The sequence below is a fragment of the Pristiophorus japonicus genome, chromosome 20, assembly GCF_044704955.1.
Source record: "Pristiophorus japonicus isolate sPriJap1 chromosome 20, sPriJap1.hap1, whole genome shotgun sequence".
Classification (NCBI taxonomy): domain Eukaryota; kingdom Metazoa; phylum Chordata; class Chondrichthyes; family Pristiophoridae; genus Pristiophorus; species Pristiophorus japonicus.
In genome coordinates, this window is record NC_091996.1 from 83,456,556 (window position 1) to 83,477,233 (window position 20,678).

The 20,678-nt window shown below is 46.1% G+C and overlaps 1 protein-coding gene across 6 annotated transcripts in view; it reads right to left on the reverse strand.

Moving 5' to 3' along the window:
* Positions 1 to 20,678, reverse strand: part of LOC139232634 (misshapen-like kinase 1) — a 259,745-nt gene that overhangs the window by 17,783 nt on the left and 221,284 nt on the right. For 5 of the 6 annotated variants that reach the window (XM_070863069.1, XM_070863068.1, XM_070863070.1 and 2 more), the window contains 2 exons: positions 20,115 to 20,223; positions 16,239 to 16,406 (listed from right to left, as the gene is read on the reverse strand). In XM_070863069.1, coding sequence (XP_070719170.1) covers positions 16,239 to 16,406; positions 20,115 to 20,223 — 277 coding nt within the window. Of the gene's footprint in view, positions 1 to 9,862; positions 10,110 to 16,238; positions 16,407 to 20,114; positions 20,224 to 20,678 lie in introns of those variants that run through there. The other variant, XM_070863071.1, reaches the window with a different exon arrangement.

The following is a 20,678-nucleotide window of genomic DNA, read 5'->3' on the forward strand; positions in this document are numbered from 1 at the left end:
TTTTGCCTGCCCCCTTTTTTAAACAGAGGCGTTACATTAGCTGCTTTCCAATCCGCTGGTACCTCCCCAGAGTCCAGAGAATTTTGGTAGATTATAACGAATGCATCTGCTATAACTTCCGCCATCTCCTTCAATACCCTGGGATGCATTTCATCAGGACCAGGGGGCTTGTCTACCTTCAGTCCCATTAGCCTGTCCAGCACTACCCCCCTAGTGATGGTGATTGTCTCAAGTTCCTCCCTTCCCACATTCCTGTGGCCTGCAAATTTTGGCATGGTTTTTGTGTCTTCCACTGTGAAGACGGAAGCAAAATAATTGTTTAAGGTCTCAGCCATTTCCACATTTCCCATTATTAAATCCCCCTTTTCATCTTCTAAGGGACCAACATTTACTTTAGTCACTCTTTTCCGTTTTATATATCTGTAAAAGTTTTTACTATCTGTTTTTATGTTTTGCGCAGGTTTACCTTCGTAATCTATCTTCCCTTTCTTTATTGCTTTTTTAGTCATTCTTTGCTGTTGCTTAAAATCTTCCCAATCCTCTAGTTTCCCACTAACCTTGGCCACCTTATACGCATTGGTCTTTGATTTGATACTTTCCTTTATTTCCTTGGTTATCCACGGCTGGTTATCTCTTCCCTTGCCGCCCTTCTTTTTCACTGGAATATATTTTTGCTGCGCACTATGAAAGAGCTCCTTAAAAGTCCTCCACTGTTCCTCAATTGTGCCACCGTTTAGTCCTTGTTTCCAGTCTACTTTAGCCAAATCTGCCCTCATCCCACTGTAGTCCCCTTTGTTTCAGCATAGTACGCTAATTTCTGACACAACTTCCTCATCCTCAATCTGTATTACAAATTCAACCATATTGTGATTACTCATTCCGAGAGGATCTTTTACGAGGAGATCGTTTATTTTTCCTGTCTCGTTACACAGGACCAGATCCAAGATGGCTTGCTCCCTTGTAGGCTCTGTTACATACTGTTCAAAGAAACAATCCCGTATGCATTCTATGAATTCCTCCTCCAGGCTACCCCCTGCGATTTGATTTGACCAATTGATATGTAGGTTAAAATCCCCCATGACTACTGCCGTTCCTTTTTCACATGCCTCCATTATTCCCTTGATTATTGCCCGCTCCACCGTGAAGTTCTTATTTGGGGGCCGATAAACTACGCCGACCAGTGACTTTTTCCCCTTACTATCTCTAATCTCCACCCACAATGATTCAACATTTTGTTCATTGGAGCAAATATCATCCCTTTCTATTTGATTTCTAGAGGTATTTTTTGGGGTATTCCCATTCATACTTATGGGAATTCCATACATATGGAATCCCATAAGCATGAATGAGGATTTCCGTCTTTGATTAGTTGGGCCAGCCCACATGAACTCACGGGTTCTTGCAAACTGCATGCGCCCCTGGGATACATGGGCCTCTACGCAGGCCTACCTATAGAGGCCCAGGAGCGCAAGTCTCCGTGGATCACGAGGCAGAAGGTAAGTATGTAAATTTTTTGCGGATCGGAGGCATCTGTCCATGGGAAGCCTCCGACCGCAAATTAAGCCCCCTTATGGGTCATGTATTCTACACGGCTATTGTTGGTACTATCTCAAGGTGTGCCACCACAGGGCACAGCAGTGCGAGACTCGTAGATTACCTGTACAGGTGTGCCTGGTCTTGAGTTAACTAATAAAGGGAAATTGATGGGATTGAAGGCTGATAAATCCCCGGGGCCTGATAGTCTGCATCCCAGGGTACTTAAGGAAGTGGCCATAGAAATAGTGGATGCATTGGTGATCATTTTCCAACAGTCCATCGACTCTGGATCAGTTCCTATGAACTGGAGGGTAGCTAATGTAACACCACTTTTTAAAAAAAGGAGGGAAGAGAGAAAAAGGGTAATTATAGATTGGTTAGCCTGACATCAGTAGTGGGAAAATGTTGAAATCAATCATTAAGGATGAAATAGCAGCGCATTTGGAAAGCAGTGACAGGATCAGACCAAGTCAGCATGGATTTATGAAAGGGAAATCATACTTGACGAATCTTCTGGAATTTTCTGAGGATGTGACTAGCAGAGTGGATAAGGGAGAACCAGTGGATGTGGTGTATTTGGACTTTCAAAAGGCTTTTGACAAGGTCCCGCACAAGAGATTGGTGTGCAAAATCAAAGCGCATGGTATTGGGGGTAATGTACTGACGTGGATAGAGAACTGGTTGGCAGACAGGAAGCAGAGAGTCGGGATAAACGGGTCCTTTTCAGAATGGCAGGCAGTGACTAATGAAGTTCCGCAGGGCTCAGTGCTGGGACCCCAGCTCTTTACAATATACATTAATGATTTAGATGAAGGAATTGAATGTAATATCTCCAAGTTTGCGGATGACACTAAACTGGGTGGCGTGTGAGCTGTGAGGAGACGCTAAGAGGCTGCAGGGTGACTTGGACAGGTTAAGTGAGTGGGCAAATGCATGGCAGATGCAGTATAATGTGGATAAATGTGAGGTTATCCATTTTGGGGGCAAAAACACGTAGACAGATTATATGGATGGCGGCAGATTAGGAAAAGGGGAGGTGCAACGAGATCTGGTTGTCATGGTTCATCAGTCACTGAAAGTGGGCATGCAGGTACAGCAGCCGGTGAAGAAGGCAAATAGTATGTTGGCCTTCATAGCGAGGGAATTTGAGTATAGGAGCAGGGAGGCCTTACTGCAGTTGTACAGGGCCTTAGTGAGGCCTCACCTGGAATATTGTGTACAGTTGTGGTCTCCTAATCTGAAGGAGGACGTTCTTGCTATTGAGGGAGTGCAGCGAAGATTCACCAGACTGATTCCAGGGATGGCTGGACTGTCATATGTGAGACTGGATCAACTGGGCCTTTATTCACTGGAGTTTAGAAGGATGAGAGGGGATCTCATAGAAACGAATAAGATTCTGACGGGACTGGACAGGTTGGATGCGAGAAGAATGTTCTCGATGTTGGGGAAGTCCAGAACCAGGGGACATAGACTTAGGATAAGGGTAGGCCATTTAGGACTGAGAGGAGGAGAAACTTCTTCACTCAGAGCATTGTTAACCTGTGGAATTCCCTGCCGCAGAGTTGTTGATGCCAGTTCATTGGATATATTCAAGATAGAGTTAGATATGGCCCTTATGGCTCAGGGGATCAAGGGGTCTGGAGAGAAAGCAGGAAAGGGCTACTGAGGGAATGATCAGCCGTGATCTTATTGAATGGTGGTGCAGGCTCGAAGGGCCGAATGGCCTACTCCTGCACCTATTTTCTATGTTTCTATGTACGGTCACTACAGTCCAATACAACACACTGCCTCGTGGAGCATCTAAGGACACAACAACTGGCGACAAGATTACAAACTTTCATGCGGAAATGGCTACCCTTGGTACGTTGCAGCAGTTCGGCGATGTTGATGATTGGAATGCCTTTGTGGAGAGGCTAGAACACTTCTTCACAGCAACGACCTGGCAGGAGACGACCCGGCTACACTGGCTGATAAGCGCCACGCTATCCTGCTAACCAGTTGTCGGCCCAACGTCTATGGCCTCATCAGGGACTTGCTGGCACCAGCGAAGACAATGACCAAATCGTACAAGGAGCTCTTAACCCTAATCCAGGAGCAACTCAAGGAGAGCATCCTCACAGCCAAACACCGGTTCTATACCCACCGATGGCCCGAAGACCAGGAAGTCGCGAAGTACGCCACAGATTTCAGGATGCTGGCGGCACCGATGAAGGACCTTCAGCTCAATATTAAATTGCCATTTAAAAAAAAATGGTCACAATGCATTTACAGATTACAAAGGCCAATGATGACATTCAGAAAGAAATTAAATCCCTGCCATTGAGGTATCCAATTGTTTTTTTGTCAAACATCCAGGATTTTCACCTTCCATACTCTACCCGCTAATCCGTTCCATGCATTGCTGAGTGCGTGCGTTGTCTTGATATCAGTCCTCTTACTCGTTTGAATCAGCACCTGCTTGCCTTTCCCTTGCAGTTTGCTTTAAAGCAATTTTCCAGATTTACTTTTTCCCCCATTCGTTCCATTATTTTATCCACCTCTACAAGATCACCTTTTGCAAACCTGCTTCCAAGGCCGAAAAGCCCACGTTTCTCCAGTCTGCCCAGATAACGGACAGTGTCCCTTGAAACTAGGAATCAGCATCGTGAGTGTTCAGTGTCCAGCACTTGCAAGTCTCCAGTATCACAAGGTGTAGTGTGAGCATAGCACCGCACAATTTGATTGCGATCACCTCCAACTTTATTAAGCTGCTGTCTGTGCCCAGCATTTTGTTTCCATTTTAGTGTCAGCTGTGGCTCAGTGGGTTGCACACTGCCCGAGTCCCACTCCAGGAGACTTGAGAACATAAACCTAGGCCGACGCACCCAGTGCAATGCTGAGGGAGCACCGCACTGTCGGAGGAGCCGTCTTTCGAATGGGATGTTAAACTCAAGCCCTTGTCTGCTCTCTCAGGTGGACGTAAAAGATCCCATGGCACTATTTCAAAAAAGAGCAGGGGAGTTATCCCCGGTGTCCTGGGGCCAATATTTATCCCGCAATTGATATAATAAAAACAGATTATCTGGTCATTAGCTCATTGTTGCTTGTGGGAGCTTGCTGTGCACAAATTGGATGCCGTGTTTCCCACATTACAACAGAGACTATACTCCAAAAGTACTTCATTTGGTTGTAAAGCTCAGATGTCCGGTGGTCATGAAAGGTGCTACATAAATGCAAGTCTTTCTTCCTTTTAGAAGTGAGTCTTGGTTAGAAACGTTTCATCAGTTGTGAATCTGTAGCCGAAACGCTAACTTGTCTTTGGGCTGAGTGGTTCCAGTGTTTTGCATTCTTCTGTTTTTTGTGTTGCTATTTGTGTCATGGCCCCCCCCGACCTGCGAGAGAACAGCTCCGCAGGTCGGGCTATAAAAGAGCTGGAGCGGCATACCTCTTCTACCTCCAGCACGAGCTGTTCCAAGGATTTTGAGATGGGCAATTGGGTGACGTCATCAAAACCCTGATCGCCGTTTCAGAGCGTGGACAGGAACATCGGTAGAGCCCAGGAACAGAGGAGTGGGAAGGTCGGGGCTGAAGAGCGGCGAGTGCTTGTGGTGAGACGTGATGAATGTTTATGGCGGAGGTGCGACAGATAAGGATACGGGGGCCCAGGGGAAGCATGAGCCAGCCACACTGCAATGTGTGCGCATTCTAGGTCCGTGCGGCAGAGCAGGTCTCCAGTCATCTTGGTTAATCCTTGCCACTGGATAAAGGCCTAGCTCTGTCAAACACATGCGGTGGTTGGTGTGCAACGGTCACCACACGTTTAAAAAAATCCACGCACAGGCATCTTCCACCCCTCAATTGGAGCTCAAGACCGGAACATAGGGCCCTTCATCGAAACACCTGTGAACTCCAGGGTGACCAAGGCTGGGAGCTCAATACCCAGGGGTATTCAACATTCAGGAAGGATAGACAGAAAGGAAAAGGAGGTGGGGTAGCGTTGCTGGGTAAAGAGGAAATTAACGCAATAGTAAGGAAGGACATTAGCTTGGATGATGTGGAATCGGTATGGGTGGAGCTGCGGAATACCAAAGGGCAGAAAACGCTATTGGGAGTTGTGTACAGACCACCAAACAGTAGTAGTGAGGTTGGGACAGCATCAAACAAGAAACTAGGGATGCGTACAATAAAGGTACAGCAGTTATCATGGGCAACTTTAATCTACATATAGATTGGGCTAACCAAACTGGTAGTAATACGATGGAGGAAGATTTCCTGAAGTGTATTAGGGATGGTTTTCTGGACCAATATGTCGAGGAACAAACTAGAGGGCTGGCCATCCTAGACTGGGTGAGGCTTAATGAGAAAGGACTAATTAGCAATCTTGTTGTGCGAAGCCCCTTGGGGAAGAGTGACTATAATATGGTATAATTCCTTATTAAGATGGAGAATGACGCAGTCAATGCAGAGGCTAGGGTCCTGAACTTAAGGAAAGGTAACTTCAATGGTATGAGACGTGAATTGGCTAGAATAGACTGGCAAATGATACTTAGAGGGTTGATGGTGGATAGGCAATGGCAAACATTTAAAGATCACATGGATGAACTTCAACAATTGCACACCCCTGTCTGGAGTAAAAATAAACAGGGAAGGTGGCTCAACCGTGGCTAACAAGGGAAATTAAGGATAGTGTTAAATTCAAGGAAGAGGCATATAAATTGCCAAGAAAAAGCAGAAAACCTGAAGACTGGGAGAAATTTAGAATTCAGAGGAGGACAAAGGGTTTAATTAGGAGGGGGAAAATAGAGTACGAGAGGAAGCTTGCCGGGAACATAAAAACTGACTGCAAAAGCTTTTATACATATGTGAGGAGAAAAAGATTAGTGAAGACAAATGTAGGTCCCTTACAGTCAGATTCAGGTGAATTTATAATGGGGAACAAAGAAATGGCAGACCAGCTGAACAAATACTTTGATTCCGTCTTCACGAAGGAAGACACAAATAAGCTTCTGGAAGTACTAGGGGACCGAGGGTTTAGTGAGGAGGAGGAACTGAAGGATATCCTTATTCGGCAGGAAAGTGTGGTTGGGAAATTGATGGGATTAAAGACCGATAAATCCCCGGGGCCTGATAGTCTGCATCCCAGAGGACTTAAGGAAGTAGCCCTAGAAATAGTGGATGCATTGGTGGTCATTTTCCAACAGCCTATCGACTCGATCAGTTCCTATGGACTGGAGCGTAGCTAATGTAACACCACTTTATAAAAAAGGGAAGAGAGAAAACGGGTAATTATCGACCGGTTAACCTGATGTCAGTAGTGGGGAAAATGTTGGAATCCATTATTAAAGATGAAATAACAGCGCATTTGGAAAGCAGTGACAGAATCGGTTCAAGTCAATATGGATTTATGAAAGGGAAATCATGCTTGACAAATTTTCTGGAATTTTTTTTGAGGATGTAACTAGTAGAGTGGACAAGGGAGAACCAGTGGATGTGGTGTATTTGGACTTTCAAAAGGCTTTTGACAAGGTCCCACACAAGAGATTGGTGTGCAAAATTAAAGCACATGGTATTGGGGGTAATGTACGGACGTGGATAGAGAACTGGTTGGCAGACTGAAGCAGAGAGTTGGGATAAACGGGTCCTTTTCAGAATGGCAGGCAGTGACTAGTGGGGTGCCGCAGGGCTCAGTGCTGGGACCCCAGCTATTTACAATATACATCAATGATTTAGATGAAGGAATTGGGTGTAACATCTCCAAGTTTGCAGATGACACTAAGCTGGGTGGCGGTGTGAGCTGTGAGGAGGACGCTAGGAGGCTGCAGGGTGACTTGGACAGGTTAGGTGAGTGGGCAAATACATGGTAGATGCAGTATAATGTGGATAAATGTGAGGTTATCCATTTTGGGGGCAAAAACATGAAGGCAGAATATTATCTGAATGGCAGCAGATTAGGAAAAGGGGAAGTGCAACAAGACCTGGGTGTCATGGTACATCAGTCATTGAAAGGTGGCATGCAGGTACAGCAGGCGGTGAAGGTGGCAAATGGTATGTTGGCCTTCATAGCTGGGGGTTTTGAGTATAGCAGCAGGGAGGTCTTACTGCAGTTGTGCAGGGCCTTGGTGAAGCCTCACCTGGAATATTGTGTTCAGTTTTGGTCTCCTAATGAGGAAGGACGTTCTTGCTATTGAGGGAGTGCAGCGAAGGTTCACCAGACTGATTCCCGGGATGGCTGGACTGACATGAGGAGAGACTGGATCGACTGGGCCTTTATTCACTGGAGTTTAGATGGATGAAAGGGGATCTCATAGAAACATATAGAATTCTGACGGGACTGGACAGGTTAGATGCAGGAAGAATGTTCCCGATGTTGGGGAAGTCCAGAACCAGGGGACACAGTCTAAGGATAAGGGGGAAGCCATTTAGGACTGAGATGAGGAGAAACTTCTTCAGAGTTGTGAACCTGTGGAATTGCCTACCGCAGAGAGTTGTTGATGCCAGTTCATTGGATATATTCAAGAGGGAGTTAGATATGGCTCTTATGGTGAAGGGGATCAAGGGGTATGGAGAGAAAGCAGGAAAGGGGTACTGAGGTGAATGATCAGCCATGATCTTATTGAATGGTGGTGCAGGCCCGAAGGGTCGAATGGCCTACTCCTGCATATATTTTCTCATTCGAGGGACTGCCTGTGAGTGGATGAGTATTTGTGTTTGCATTGCCACGGCTGCTGCTCTCGCACAAAACGAGAAGCTCTTGCCGCTTGATCAATGAGATGGCGGTGGATGCGTACGGCCTATGTTACGAATCACGGAGGGGGCCGAGGCCCCCGGGCTCCAAAAGCACAGAGATCTCGCTCCTGAAGATTTATCAACTCGAGCTTGTTTTTCTTTCAATTCCTGGCTCTGTTCCCTTGTCTGCATTAAATCCACAGCGAGTCTCCGAGGGGTTTTCGCCCACCCCAGTTAATTACGCAACAAGCGGTGTTAAGACCAATGGAAATGGAACATTAATCACCTCAGCACAAAGCACTGAGCAATTAACATTGTTTCGAAACATAAGTACCCTGCAAAATACTGCTGCACCTGCATTACATTACCCAGCTTCACTGTACAACAAGTATTGGTGCAAAGACCGTATTAACTTCAGTAAGAGGACACGGGATAGACACCTTCTCCAGTTGTGCACAGCCAGTTAGTTTTTTTTGAAATATAAAAGTGCAGCAATCTTCAGGCATGGTGGGAAATCAATGTCTCACTCCAGATGCTTGAGCACATAAATCTAGGCTGACACACCCAGTGCAGTGCTGAGGGAGCGCTGCAATGTCAGAAGTGCCGTCTTTCGGATAAGACGTTAAACCGAAGATCCGCCTGCTCTCTCAGGTGGACTTAAAAGATCCCATGGCACTATTTCAGAGAGGAGCAGAGGCGTTACCCCTCTCGTGTACTGGAAAGTATTCATCTCTCAAAACCAACATCGCTAAAATACAAATTATTGTCATTATCCCATTGCAGTTTGTGAGATTGTGCTGTACATGAACTGACTGCCGTGTTCCCTACATTACAAGAGTGACTACACTCCAAAAAGTAATTAATTGGCTGCAAAGTGCTTTGCATCGTCCGGAAGGCGTGAAAGGCGCTATAGAAATGCAAGAATGAGGGGATATTGCGGATGGGCTGAACGACCTTCATCCATCACCATCCTGTGATAGTGATCAGCAAGTCTGACCCAAGATGCACGGTTTAGAAAACGGTCATATGGTAAATGGACGGTAATTGCAACCTGACGGAGTGCTTTTAATAATCACGTGGGGGATCTTTCCGGGGCTGAACTCACCAAAACCTATCTAAGCCAACTCTGCAGATCTCAATGCTTGCATTGGAATCCCCAGATGCATTGCTCAGAATCTTGCCTCATATCAGCTCTTCTATGTTGTGCTTCCGAGCACTTGAAACAGCCAAGTCATCAGCTGCTCCGCCTCTCCCTTGACGCCCTGCTCAGAATATTACTGCGCTCAATATTGCCAGCTGTTTTTTTCTTTCCGTCTTTCCGACACCAAACTGTCTCGTAGAGAATTTTGCTCAGTACTCACTGTCACTTTAAACAACTGGCTGGCTCACAGACATCTTCTCTTCTTCCCAGGCAGTCCCCCTGGAGTCGAGGATGACTTGCTTCCACACTAAAAGAGTCCAAGGTGACGGATGAGACCAATGTGGGATCTACAGTCTCTGTCACAGGCGGGGCAGATGGTGGCTGGTGGGACGGGTGCTTGATTTGGCGTGCGCTTCTTCCGCTGTTTGTACTTGGCTTTCGCTTGCTCCCAGCGAAGAGACTCGAAGTGTTCGGTGCTTTCTGGGATGATTCTCCTCCGCTTTGAGCGGTCTTGGGCCAGGGATTCCCAAGAGTCTGTGGGAATGTTACATTTCTTCAAGGAGGCTTTGAGGGTGTCCTTGAAGCGTTTTCTCTGCCCTCCTGGGACTCGCTTGCCGTGACGGAGCTCGGAGTAGAGTGCTTGTTTCGGGAGTCTAGCATCGGACATGCGGACAATGTGGTCCGTCCATCGGAGTGGATCGAGCGTGTTCAATGCTTCGATGCTGGCCTGAGAGAGAGCACAGACGTTGGTGCAACCTGCACATCGTGTAAACAACAGACTTTAATCGAAGTGAGCATTGATACCATTGCGTCAACCAATGACTGCAGCGGAATGTGACTTGCGGGAAAGAGACTCGACAAGCTTCAGCAAACAGAACTCGTGACCGAAACCACAGCAGAGTCTCCTGATAACAGCAGGCTTATTTCTTCTGCAAAATGCAGAGTGAAGGATCGTTCCACAATACAAATGACGGGCGCAAAATCAATCCCAGTCACTTGCAGCAGTGCATCCTCCAGGTGTGATTGACAGGAGAATTACCCAATCATCTTCAGACTGGTTATACAGGGTCTTGGTGAGACTACACCTGGAGTATTGTGTGCAGTTTTGGTCTCCTTACCCAAGAAAGGATATACTTGCTATAGAGGGAGTGCAGCGAAGGTTCACCAGACTGATTCCTGGGATGGCAGGATTGTCGTATGAGGAGAGATTAGGTCGACTAGGCCTGTATTCACCAGAGTTTAGAAGAATGAGAGGGGATCTCATTGACACGTATACAATTCTGACTGGGTTGGACAGACTGGATGCGGGGAGGATGTTTTCCCTGGCTGGGAAGTCGAGAACAAGGTGTCACAGTCTCAGGATACGGGGTAGGAAATTTAGGACCGAGATGAGAAATGTTTTCACTCAGAGGGTGGTGAACCTGTGGAATTCTCTACCACAGAAGGCTGTGGAGGCCAAGTCACTGAATATATTTAAGAGGGAGATAGATTTCTAGAAACAAAAGACATCAAGGGATATGGGGAAAAAGCGAGAATATGGTGTTGAGATCAACCATGATCTTATTGAATGGCGGAGCAGACTCAAAGGGCCCAATGGCCCACTACTGCTCCTATTTTCTATGTTTCTATGATTGTTGTTTGGTATGACTAGAAACACTCATCATAGAAACATAGAAAATAGGTGCAGGAGTAGGCCATTCGGCCCTTCAAGCCTGCACCACCATTCAATATGATCATGGCTGATCAAGCAACTTTAGTACCCATTCCTGCTTTCTCTCCATACCCCTTGATCCCTTTAGATGTAAGGGCCACATCTAACTTCCTTTTGAATATATCTAACGAACTGGCCTCAACAACTTTCTGTGGTAGAGAATTCCACAGGTTCACAATTCTCTGAGTAAAGAAGTTTCTCCTCATCTCGGTCCTAAATGGCTTACCCCTTATCCTTAGACTGTGACCCATGGTTCTGGACTTCACCAACATCGGGAACATTCTTCCTGCATCTAACCTGCCCAATCCCGTCAGAATTTTATATGTTTCTATGAGGTCCCCTCTCATTCTTATAAATTCCAGTGAATATAAGCCCAGTCAATCCAGTCTTTCTTCATATGTCAGTCCTGCCACCCCGGGAATCAGTCTGGTGAACCTTCGCTGCACTCCCTCAATAGCAAGAATGTTCTTCCTCAGATTAGGAGACCAAAACTGTACACAATGTTCCCTGTACAACTGCAGTAAGACCTCCCTGCTCCTATACTCAATTCCTCTCGCTATGAAGGCTAACATGTAATTTGCCTTCTTCACCACCTGCATGCCAACTTTCAATGATTGGTGTACCATGTACCATGAGGTGTCTAGTTTGGCTCTCCATTCGATGGGCTCCTGGGATATATGCTGGGTGGGGAAATGAGGTGCTTCCCGCCACAGATCTCAGTGGACAGGTTGATGTGACGTGTGCCATGGTCTGTGGGACTCAGAGCCACAGTCGCACTTCGGGCTGTCCCTCATCTTCCACTTGTGGAGTAGGTGGCCACATCATCGTGCCCTGTGTGGGTTCCGTTTACGCGCTGTCCACTGTCTTCGAGGGAGGTCGAAGCCAGCGACCTCTGCTGATGGGTCAGTGAGGAGGTGTCGGTTCTTTATGCTGCGTGCGTCCCACGATTCCGTCCATTTGGACGGTGGCTTGATACCAGCTGCATCGATATTGGCTGCTACTTGCCAGAATTTCCAGCGCGATTTTAAGTGCTTTCGTGGTGAGTTTATCAAGTCTTTTTGCCATCTCATGGAGCATGGTGTGAGGAGCTGTGATGCCCCGATAAGCAGCCAACTTTAACTTGAGGGGTTGGGGGCGAGAACTGGTTTGGAAGAGATACTGAGCTCGATAGTACATTGGAAAGGTGCCACGAAACTGCCGTACAGATCACACAGGTACAGAGGCTTGCACCAGATTGCAGTGCGGTATGACACTTCATATTGTTGAACAAATTAAATCAAGGGTGGGAAGTAAGAAAGAGCTTCTGTGAGAGGTGTGAATTGCTGCAAAAACTTGGCACAAGTTCACATTACAATGAGATCACTTTACAAAGCAACCACTAAACATAATTCAGCTCGTAAAGCTTCCCTACAATGACCCAGCCGTAAAACCAGCAGCTCTCCCTCAATCCCCATGAGTGATGGTCATTGCGGAGTCTGGATTACGCCAATCACCACAAAATTGTCCGGTATTTCAGGAGGAAGATGGCCATTCAGCAAATCTTAATCCCATCACCCCGAAGGATGTGCTGATGGGGTTGGATGAAGTAGGGTGGGAGGAGGCTCGTGTGGAGTATAAATACTGTGGGACAGACAATTGGGCCGAATGGCCTGTTTATGTGCTGCAAAAACCCCAAAGTTCTTTCAATGCAGCAAACTACTGTTCCTTAATTGATTGCAGAGATTTCACCTCCACTACTCTAGCTGGAAGTCCATTCATGTGCTGCTCACTGAGAGGAGAAGGGCTTTCCTGACTTGTAACTAAATTTGCCTTTCCAAGTTGGTACCAGGGAGGTCTTACTGCAGTTGTACAGGGCCTTGGTGAGGCCACACCTTGAATATCATGTGCAGTTTTAGCATCCTCCTCGCAGCTCACAACGCCACCCAGTTTTAGTGTCATCTGTAAACTTGGAGATATTACACTCAATTCCTTCATCTAAATCATTGTGTATTGTAAATAGCTGGGGTCTCAGCACTGAGCCCTGGGACACCCCACTAGTCACTGCCTGCCATTCTGAAAAGGACCCGTATATCCCGACTCTCTGCTTCCTGTCTGCCAACCAGTTCTCTATCTACGTCAGTACATTACCCCCAATACCATGTGCTTTAATTTTGCACACCAATCTCTTGTGGGACCTTGTCAAAAGCCTTTTGAAAGTCGAAATACACCACATCCACTGGTTCTCCCTTGTCCACTCTACTAGTTACATCCTCAAAAAAATTCCAGAAAATTTGTCAAGCATGATTTCCCTTTCATAAATCCATATTGACTTGGACCGATCCTGTCACTGCTTTCCAAATGCGCTGTTATTTCATCTTTAATAATTGATTCCAACATTTTCCTCACTACTGATGTCAAGCTAACCAGTCTATAATTCCCTGTTTTCTCTCTCCCTCCTTTTTTTTTTTAAAAAAGTGGTGTTACATTAGCTACCCTCCAGTCCATAGGAACTGATCCAGAATCGATAGACTGTTGGAAAATGATCACCAATGCATCCACTATTTCTAAGGTCACTTCCTTAAGTACACTGGGATGCAGACCATCAGGCCCCGGGGATTTATCGGCCTTCAATTCCATCAATTTCCCTAACACAATTTCCTGCCTAATATGGATACCCTTCAGTTCCTCCTCCTCACTAGACCCTCGGTCCCCAAGTATTTCCGGAAGGTTATTTGTGTCTTCCTTCTTGAAGACAGAACCGAAGTATTTGTTCAACTGGTCTGCCATTTCTTTGTTCCCCATTATAAATTCACCTGAATCTGACTGCAAGGGACCTAAGTTTGTCTTCACTAATCTTTTTCTCTTCACATATCAATAGAAGCTTTTGCAGTTAGTTTTTGTGTTCCCGGCAAGTTTCCTCTCATACTCTATTTTCCCCCTCCTAATTAAACCCTTTGTCCTCCTCTGCTGAATTCTAAATTTCTCTCAGTCCTCAGGTTTGCTGCTTTTTCTGGCCAATTTAAATGGTTCTTCCTTGGATTTAATTCTATCCTTAATTTCCCTTGTTAGCCACCGTTGAGCCACCTTCCCAGTTTTATTTTTACTCCAGACAGGGATGTACAATTGTTGAAGTTCATCCATGTGATCTTTAAATGTTTGCCATTGCCTATCCGCCATCAACCCTCTAAGTATTATTTGCCAATCTATTCTAGCCAATTCACGTCTCATACCATCGAAGATCCTTTCCTTAAATTCAGGACTCTAGTCTCTGAATTAACTGCGTCACTCTCCATCGTAATAAGGAATTCTACCAGATGATGGTCACTCTTCCCCAAGGGGCCTTGCACAAGATTGCTAATTAGTCCTTTCTCATTACACATCACCCAGTCTAGGATGGCCAGCCCTCGAGTTGGTTCCTCAACGTACTTGGTCCAGAAAATCATCCCTAATACACTCAAGGAAATCCTCCTCCATCGTATTGCTACCAGTTTGGTTAGCCCAATCTATATATAGATTAAAGTTGCCCATGATAACGGCCGTACCTTTATTGCTCGCATCCCTAATTTCTTGTTTGATGCTATCCCCAACCTCATTACTACTGTTTGGTGGTCTGTATACAACTCCCACTAGCGTTTCTGCCCTTTGGTATTCCGCAGCTCCATCCATGCAGATTCCACATCATCCAAGCTAATAACCTTCCTTACTATTGGGTTAATTTCCTCTTTAAGCAGCAACGCTACCCCACCTTCTTTTCCTTTCTGTCTATCCTTCCTGAATGTTGAATAACCCTGGGTATTGAGTTCCCAGCCTTGGTCATCCTGGAGCCATGTCTCCGTGATGCCAATTATATCATATTCATTCACTGCTGCCTATGCAGTTAATTCGTCCACCTTATTATGAATACTCCTCGCATTGAGGCACAGAGCCTTCAGGCTTGTCTTTTTAAACACACTTTGCCCTTTCAGAATTTGGCTGCAATGTGGCCCTTTTTGATTTTTGCCTTGGGTTTTTCTGCCCTCCATTTTTACTTTTCTTCTTTCTATCTTTTGCTTCTGCCCCTATTTTATTTTCCTGTCTCCCTGCATAGGTTCCCTTCCCCCTGCCATATTAGTTCAACCCCTCTCCCCAACAGCACTAGCAAACACTCCGCCGAGGACATTGGTTCCGGTCCTGCCCAGGTGCAGACCGTCTGGTTTGTACTGGTCCCCCACCTCCCCCAGAACCAGTTCCAATGTCACAGGAATTTGAATCCCTCCCTTCTGCACCACTCCTCAAGCCACGTATTCATCTGAACTATCCTGCGATTCCTACTCTGACTAGCACATGGCACTGGTCGCAATCCTGAGATTACTACCTTTGAGGTCGTACTTTTTAATTTAACTTCTAGCTCCCTAAATTCAGCTTGTAGGACCTCATCCCGTTTTTTTACCTATATCGTTGATACCGACAACTGGCTGTTCACCCTCCCTTTTCAAAATGTCCTGCACCCGCTCAGAGACATCCTTGACCCTTGCAGCAGGGAGGCAACATATCATCCTGGAGTCTAGGTTGCGGCCGCAGAAACGTCTATCTATTCCCCTTACAATCGAATCCTCTATCACTATAGCTCTCCCACTCTTTTTCATGCCCTCCTGTGCAGCAGAGCCACCCACGGTACCATGAACTTGGCTCCTGCTGCTCTACCCTTATGAGTCATCCCCCTCAACAGTACCCAAAGCAGTGTATCTGTTTTGCAGGGGACCCCTGCGCTACCTTCCTTCCACTGCTCTTCCTGTTGGTCACCCATCCCCTATCTGGACATCGGGGATAACTCCCCTGCTCTTCGAAATAATGCCATGGGATCTTTTACGTCCGCCTGAGAGAGCAGACACGATCTTGGCTTAACGTCTCACCCAAAAGACGGCACTTCTGACAGTGCAGCGCTCCCTCGGCACTGCACGGGAGTGTCAGTCGAGACTTTGGTGCTCAAGTCTCTGGAGTGGGACTTGAACCCACAACCTTCTGACTCAGAGTGGAGCGTGCTGCCCACTGAGCTGCGGCTGGCACATATACCTCCGCAAATCAGTGTAAATAGACAATTTCCACAGCTGAAGGACCACCTTATCCAAGTGGAGAGGAGCACAGCACCAAAAGGCACATTAAACAAATAACACTGCAGTTACTGACCCCACAAAGCAGCGCAAAGTATTTCGGAGTTAAAGCGTTTCTTGTATTTGCGTATTTCCGGCGTGTCGCTGTGTGGCCGTGTATTGGCGGGATTAACGTTCACCACGGAGCACTTCCTGTCCTCGAACTTCAGCTGGTTTAGTCGACTCATGTCACTGATACTTAAACCTAGGAGCAGAAAAGCAGGTCAACGATCAATGTTAATTGCAGAATGCATGAACTAAATCCCCGCCCTGCCCCAAATCCTTCTCGATTTGCGCGGTGCGCACATTCTCCAAAGAGAGCAACGAGGGCTCCGCCAATGACACTTTCAGCTGGTCACTGGAAAAGTGTGCTGAAGAAATCCCACTGGCCAGGGGACTGGCTGCCCTTCATCCGTCACTTCCTGATGGTGGGACGGTAAGGACCAAGAACCCTCAAGTGAGGCTACTTGCAGTCATCGACCTTGGTGTCTCAACGCTTCAGAAGAAGGAGGACATTAGAAAACTATCTCTGTATAAACTTGGAGGTAAGGTTCCTCATATACAAGACATTATATGGAGCTTCATGGAGCACAGGAAATGCGAACTATTTGATTTTAATGCCTCTAACTCCCTGTAGACCCTCATGCCTATTACTTGCATAGATGACAAGCCCTAAACAACGACCTACATGAACTTCCAACCGTATTGCTCCAAGATTCTAAGCTGCTCCCCACTGAACCTGGTATTAATCAAGCTGCAACAATCACAGCACACACTGGATCAACAGGAGACAGGTGTAGTTTATAAGGCTGGAACACAAGAGCCTGGATTACTTCATGAACCACACCAGAAGTTCTCTCCGGTTCATAAACTCATCAATACTCCGACATCATGTTCCAATGAAGAAACCCGCCAGCTAATTAGGTGGTCACATATACTCGACACTTTGTACGCGATTTACAGTTATTTCCAGTGTTGCTTACTCGTCATCCATCGCAGACTAAATCCCTGTAACTTGACAGTCACATCGCAAGATAACCAATGATTTAATGGGCCGTTTTGGCTAATGCTCGTCTTACTATTAGGAGCAGGGGTAGGCCATATGTCCCCTCGAGCCTGCTCCGCCATTTAATACGATCATGGATGATCCGATCATGGACTCAAGTCCACTTCCCTGCCAGCTCTCCATAACCCCTTATTCCCTTAGCTATCTATTTCTGTCTTAAATTTATTCGATGTCCCAGCTTCCACAGCTCTCTGAGGCAGCGAATTCCACAGATTTACAACGCCGAGAAGAAATTCCTCCTCATCTCTGTATTAAATGGGCAGCCCCTTATTCAAAGATTATACCCTCTAGTTCTAGACTCCCCTATCAGTGGAAACATCCTCTCTGCATCCACCTTGTCAAGCCCCCTCATAATCTTATACGTTTCGATAAGATCACCTCTCATTCTTCTGAATTCCAATGAGTAGAGGCCCAACTTACTCAACCTTTCCTCATAAGTCAACCCCCTCATCTCCAGAATCAACCTAGTGAACCTTCTCTGAACTGCCTCCAAAGCAAGTATATCCCTTTTGTAAATATGGAAACCAAAACTGCACGCAGTACTCCAGGTGTGGCCTCAGCAATACCCTGTACAACTTTAGCAAGACTTCCCTGCTTTTATACTCCATCCCCTTTGCAATAAAGGCCAAGATTCCATTGGCCTTCCTGATCACTTGCTGTCCCTGCATACTAACCTTTGTGTTTCATGCACAAGTACCCCCAGGTCCCGCTGTACTGCAGCATTTTGCAATCTTTCTCCATTTAAATAATAACTTGCTCTTTGATTTTTTTTCTGCCAAAGTGCATGACCTCACACTTTCCAACATTATACTCCATCTGCCAAATGTTTGCCCACTCACTTAGCCTGTGTCCTTTTGCAAATTTTGTGTGTCCTCCTCTCATTGCTTTTCCTCCCATCTTTGTATCGTCAGCAAACTTGGCTGCGTTACACTCAGTCCCTTCCTCCAAGTCGTTAATACAGATTGTAAATAGTTGGGGTCCCAGCACACCCCACTGGTTACTGATTGCCAACCCAAGAATGAACCATTTATCCCTACTCTGTTTTCTGTTCGTGAGCCAATCCTCTATCCATGCTAATATATTACCCCCAACCCCGTGAACTTTTACCTTGTGCAGTAACCTTTTATGTGGCACCTTGTCAAATGCCTTCTGGAAGTCCAAATACACCACATCCACTGGCTTCCCTTTATCCACCCTGTTCGTTACATCCTCAAAGGATTCTAGCAAATTTGTCAAACATTATTTCCTCTTCATAAATCCATGCTGTCTCTGCCTGGCCGAATTTTGGTTTTCCAAATGTCCTACTATTGCTTCTTTAATAATGGACTCCAATATCTTCCCAACCACAGATGTTTGGCGAATTGGTCTAGTTTCCTACTTTTTGTCTGCCGCGTTACATTTGCAGTTTTCCAATCTGCTGGGACCTCCCCAGAATCCAAGGAATTTTGGTAAATTACAACCAATGCATCCACTATCCCTGCTGCTACTTCTCTTAAGACCTTAGGATGCAGGTCATCAGGTCCAGGGGATTTATCCACCTTTAGTCCCCATTATCTTACTGGGTACCATCTCCTTCGTGATTGTGTCAAGTTCCCCCTGCTATAACCCCTAGACTATCAACTGTCGGAATATTGTTCGTGTCCTCTACTGTAAAGACTGATACAAAATATTTGTTCAGAGTTTCTGCCATCTCCATGTTCCCCATTACTAATTCCCCAGTCTTGTCCTCGTAGGGACCAACATTTACTCTAGCCACTCTTTTCCTTTTTATATACCTATAGAAACTCTTGCTATCTGTTTTTATATTTCGTGTTAGTTTACTTTCATAGTCTATCTTCCCTTTCTTAATCATTTTTTTTAGTCATTCTTTGTTGGCTTTTAAACGCCTCCCAATCTTCTGTCCTCCCACTAGTTTTGGCCACATTGTATGCTCTTGTTTTAATTGGATACCGTACTTTATTTCTTTGGTTAGCCACAGATGGCTATCTTTTCTCTTACGCCCTTTCATCCTCACGAATATATTTTTCTTCAGAGTTGTGAAATATCTCCATAAATGTACACCACTGTTCATCAACCGTCCTACACTTTAATCTTGGCCCACCACAGGGAAAGTTGGATTGGATGGGAGGAGGGGGTGTTGCGAAGAGAATGAGCAAGAGGCACAAGATTTCCCACAAACTGCAGCATATAGCAACTGCTAGTTTCCGTTAATATTCCAAATCACCACCCCTTTTAATCTCATTAACTGTGCCTGTAGGGTACAGACTTGCAGAGTTTGCAAATGTGACGAGAAGCCCACCCTGACAGAGCTTTCTGATGGGTCAAATGTGTTTTGATTGACAACGCTCTGGACAAATCAGGAAGTTCTAACTGAGGCCCAAGCCCGTTACAGTCCTTCAGCAAATGTGAAACAAAATCAAGACTCAAATGCCTATTGAGGTTAGTGGCAATTCGATAAAATTACTGCTCGAAGTCTACGCTGTCTCGAGAGATACCCCAAGACAACCCTTGGGCTGTCTCTCAACAAGTCAGTCCTCAGGTACTGTGCTTCATTGACTGGCCTAGTGGCCAAGGAGCTCACAGATAAGACAGGGACCGAGCCAATGTCTCAGCTTCCTGTCCATGTGTTGCATCGACAGAGGTACGGGACCAGTATGGTGGCTGATTGAAAGAGGAATCTTTGATGGATGGATGAATGGACAGACAGATTAACAAAAAACAGCATCCCTTTGCTCTTCCTTTGATACTGGCAGGAATATGCAAGTGCCGATGTACGATCGACAGCACAGCTTTCCTCCCTTTGGGCAAGGGCCAGGTTAAGCACATCTGCCACGTCTCAGTACTCACCGCTGATTTGTATGGTTTCCCCACCAGCACCCATCTGGTACATTCCGAGATCAACAAAGGTAGTAAAAGACGACTTCCCAGGCGATTTCACGAGGCCTCTCGACTGAAACTGTAATGACAAGACACACTGTTGCTCAAAACCGACCATGGCAACATACAAATCATAGGATCGTACAGCACGGAAGGAGGCCGCACGGCCCATCATGCCCGTGCCGATTCTCTGAAAGAGCTGCAATTAGTCCCACTCCCCTGCAGGAATAGGTGCAGGAATGGACCATTCTGCCCCTTGAGCCTGCTCCGCCATTCAATATCATGGCTGATCATCGACCTCAACTCCACTTTCTCGCCCGATCTCCATATCCCTTGATTCCCCTCGACTCCAAAAATCTATCGATCTCAGCCTTGAATATATTCAGAGACTCAGCATCCATATCCCTTGGGGCAAAGAATTCCAAAGATTCACAACACTCCGAGTGAAGAAATTCCTCCTCATCTGTGTCTTAAATGACCGACCCCTTATCCTGAGACTGTGCCCCCTGGTTCTAGACCCTCCAGCCAGGGAGA